Below are 2,757 nucleotides of genomic sequence, written 5' to 3' on the forward strand. Positions count from 1 at the left end.
ACATGTGCTTGCTTCACGTGTGTGGTGCGTGTGATTACACGGCGTAAAAATACGGTTGCCTCCTGCGTGCAGGTGCAGATCCGGCGGGAGTGACAGTTACAGTGTCCTCCCACAGTGCCACTGTTTCCCCTGCCTCCTCCGTGGCGACGTATGCGGTCTGCTGGCCTTGTAATTTTGGCGGGCAATGATTCACAGCCTTGGCGCCCGGCGACGAGGCAGCCAGTGTGCGTGTGAAGAGTGAGCGAGCCAAGCGTCCTCTCGAGTGTGGACTGTCGACTCGCTCACCCACATGGCGAGGGAATCGCCCGAGGGTCTTCGGAGCAAGTAGGAACTAATTTGTCCTCTGCGTCCATCGTCTCGCTTTCGAGCCCATCAATTCCCCGCTCGTCGCACTTGTCGTCCTCGTCCTGCATCATTCATGGCGACGGGCTCCCACCTCTTCCCTACCCGTACCGACGGTGCCACCGCCCCCTCGCTTGTCTCTTCTGCGCCCGCTGCATAGCGCATCCTACTACTAATACTTGCCAAGAAGACGGTGCATCCGCGCCAAGAAGAAGAAGGTCGAACGAGGAGGGGCGGAGAGAGCCATGTCCGCCTCCGGCGCGGTGCCCGGGGCTGCTGCCGGCGCGGTGGCGGTGCCCACGGGGGAGTGCTACTTCTGCGCCGGCGCGCCGGCGGTGGTGTACTGCCGAGCGGACGCCGCGGGGCTCTGCCTGCCGTGCGACCGCCACGTCCACGGCGCCAACACGGTCTCCTGCCGCCACGCCCGGGCCCCGCTCTGCGCCGTCTGCCGCGCTGCCGCGGCCACCGTCCGCCGCGGCGCTGCCCGGTTCCTCTGCTCTAACTGCGACTTCGAGGAGCAGCAGCACGGAGAGGGGGAGCTGACGGAGCCGCCGCCGCTGCTGCACGACCGTGGCACGGTGGAGGGCTACACCGGGTGCCCCTCGGTAGGCGAGCTAGCGGCGATCCTCGGTGTCTTCCTCGGCGACAAAGCGGCTGAGGCGTGGTGGCCTCTTTGGGAGGAGCCCCAGGTGCTCAGCTTCGACGACGTCGTCGTGCCGACCACCGCCTGCCATGGCCTCCAGCCCCTCCTCATCTCCTCTCCCAAGGTTGGTTGCTGACTTGCTGGCACCCTAGCAGCAGCAAACAGTATCACGCAGATACTGTTCACCGTCCGGCAAAGCGAAAACGGAATAGAAAGCACGTTCTCTGATGGTTTTTCCACATATGGTGTGTGTGTGTGTGTGTGTGCAAGAACCGGAGCCCGCCCTGCGGGGAGCTGGACGGCGAGGTTCTCCGGCAGCTCGGGGAACTCGCCAAGTCGGAGGAGGCGGCAGCTTATGTCGAGGACCCGGAGCCGGCCGGCGTTGATCAGCTGCCTCTATGGGGATCTTCAGATTGCGCTGCTATTGGGCACGGTGATCTTGGGACTCCTGGAGGCGAGGCCATCTGCGCGGCAGCAATCCTGCATGTACCTCCGTATCAGGTTGGGAACTTAATTTGAATTGAATTTTTACGCTGAATTCTCTCTTGCTGACTATCATACGTGCTGTGTTCGTTGGAGCACTATCGAATGCACATGATGCAGTAAAAATGTGCGCAGTATATATGAGCAGGGCATTAGTAGAATAGTACTCTCTCTGTAAACAAATATAAGAGTGTTTAGATCACTACGAAGGAAGTACTATTTTTTGCAGGGCATTAGTAGAGTACTAGTGCAACCCTCCAACGTAACATCTCCATTTCTGTCCAAGTTGCCGACCACAACCTTTCATCTAGTGAATGAAAACGTTCCCAACTTGTACACCATCACATAAAAGGCATCAGATCGACAATGACAGGAGTAGCTAAGGAGGATCTTTTCGGTTGCAACCGGCTAGTATACTCCTGTAGTGTCTTAGAGCCATCATTATGATCTTGGCATATTTGATAGTGTCACTAATAGGATCTTAATTTCTTCGGTCCGCCAGCCAAAATCCCTATCAGTACAAAGCCAAGAATGCGTGACAACCAGCTCATGTTTCAGTACCATGCATTGCAGGTTTCAGTACAGCAACAGTAGAAAATTTGCCAGACATATGAATGTATATATGATGATTCTGGTCTTATCACACAGCAGCAGCTGCAGGAGGCGTGGATCGCGACGAGTTGCAACGAACTTCCCGAGCAAGTCTCGGCGAGCTCGTCGGCCGAGCCGAGCCTGTCGTCGTTCGTGGAGGTGTCGGAGGTCTGCCCCAGCCTGAGCCGCAGCGGCAGCAGCGCCGACGACGCCGCCAACGCCGGGCACGATCACCCGTCGCCTGCAGCGGCACCTGTTGCGGCGACGCCGGCGCAAGCGCAAGCTGCAGCTCAGGCGACCAAGAAGGTCGGCGGCTACGACGTGGTCTACCCTGACCGCGGCAAGGTGATCTCGCGCTACAAGGAGAAAAGGAAGAACAGGATGTACGAGAGATATAATCAGAGGCCAATATATCCGGCAACAGCAGAGATTTTCTTTAGCTCGTCGTGCTGACTGCCGGGTTTGATTTGTTGCAGGTTCGGGAAGCAGATCCGGTACGAGTCGCGCAAGGCCCGCGCCGACGGCAGGGTGAGGATCAACGGCCGCTTCGCCAAGTCGAGCTAGCTAGTAGATTTCGAGGACCGACGACGTACCCTTCTTGGTCTCCGTGGACTGGACGACGACGTTTCTGTACCCTACGAGTACGTAGCGTGGGTGCGAGGGAGCTAGGGGACGGCGTCGATGCTGTGTGACTGTAC

The 2,757-nt window shown here is 58.4% G+C and overlaps 1 protein-coding gene across 2 annotated transcripts; it reads left to right on the plus strand.

Moving 5' to 3' along the window:
• The first annotated feature begins 313 nt into the window (after window positions 1-313).
• LOC123040720 (zinc finger protein CONSTANS-LIKE 13) lies at window positions 314-2,757 on the plus strand. Of its 2 annotated transcripts, none has more exons than XM_044463489.1 (4): window positions 314-1,109; window positions 1,256-1,486; window positions 2,117-2,442; window positions 2,536-2,757. In XM_044463489.1, the coding sequence occupies exons 1-4, from the start codon at window positions 588-590 to the stop codon at window positions 2,621-2,623; spliced, it is 1,167 nt and encodes a 388-aa protein (XP_044319424.1). In that variant the 5' UTR covers window positions 314-587; the 3' UTR covers window positions 2,624-2,757. The 2 variants fall into 2 exon arrangements, with proteins under 2 accessions (XP_044319424.1, XP_044319425.1); XM_044463490.1 differs by having other exon boundaries at window positions 319-1,109; window positions 2,120-2,442.

The sequence above is a fragment of the Triticum aestivum genome, chromosome 2B (assembly GCF_018294505.1).
Source record: "Triticum aestivum cultivar Chinese Spring chromosome 2B, IWGSC CS RefSeq v2.1, whole genome shotgun sequence".
Taxonomy (NCBI): Eukaryota; Viridiplantae; Streptophyta; class Magnoliopsida; order Poales; family Poaceae; genus Triticum; species Triticum aestivum.